Source organism: Eimeria mitis, genomic scaffold (genome assembly GCF_000499745.2).
Source record: "Eimeria mitis Houghton genomic scaffold, Emh_scaff6561, whole genome shotgun sequence".
In the NCBI taxonomy this organism is placed as follows: domain Eukaryota; phylum Apicomplexa; class Conoidasida; order Eucoccidiorida; family Eimeriidae; genus Eimeria; species Eimeria mitis.
The window spans coordinates 1559-1885 of NW_013574708.1; the positions used below are offsets into that span (position 1 = coordinate 1559).

General features: G+C 45.6%; 1 protein-coding gene across 1 annotated transcript in view; it reads right to left on the reverse strand.

Annotated features, from left to right (window-relative positions):
* Nucleotides 1–229: 229 nt before the first annotated feature.
* EMH_0088130 (uncharacterized protein) overlaps nucleotides 230–327 on the reverse strand; it is a gene marked incomplete at both ends in the record, with an annotated part of 957 nt that continues 859 nt past the window's right edge. The window contains one exon of the mRNA XM_013501246.1: nucleotides 230–325. Within this exon, the coding sequence (XP_013356700.1) occupies nucleotides 230–325 (96 nt within the window). The remainder of the gene's footprint in view (nucleotides 326–327) is intronic.

Genomic DNA, 327 nt, shown 5'->3' on the forward strand with positions numbered 1-327 from the left:
GTTTAGGGTTTAGGGTTTAGGGTTTGAGGGACAAAGAAGAAGATATAAACAAAGCAGACAATAAACCAGTACAAGTAGGGTTTAGGGTTTAGGGTTTAGGGTTTAGGGTTTGTGAGACAAAGAAGAAGATATAAACAAAGCAGACAATAAACCAGTACAAGTAGGGTTTAGGGTTTAGGGTTTAGGGTTTAGGGTTTAAGATTCTCCCCTCTACCTGCTTATCATACTGCTACTGCTTTTGCTGCTGCTGCTGCTGTTGCTGCTGCTGCTGCTGCTGCTGCTCCCGCTTCTCTTGCTGCTGCTTCTCCCTCCGCTCCTGCTGCTGCT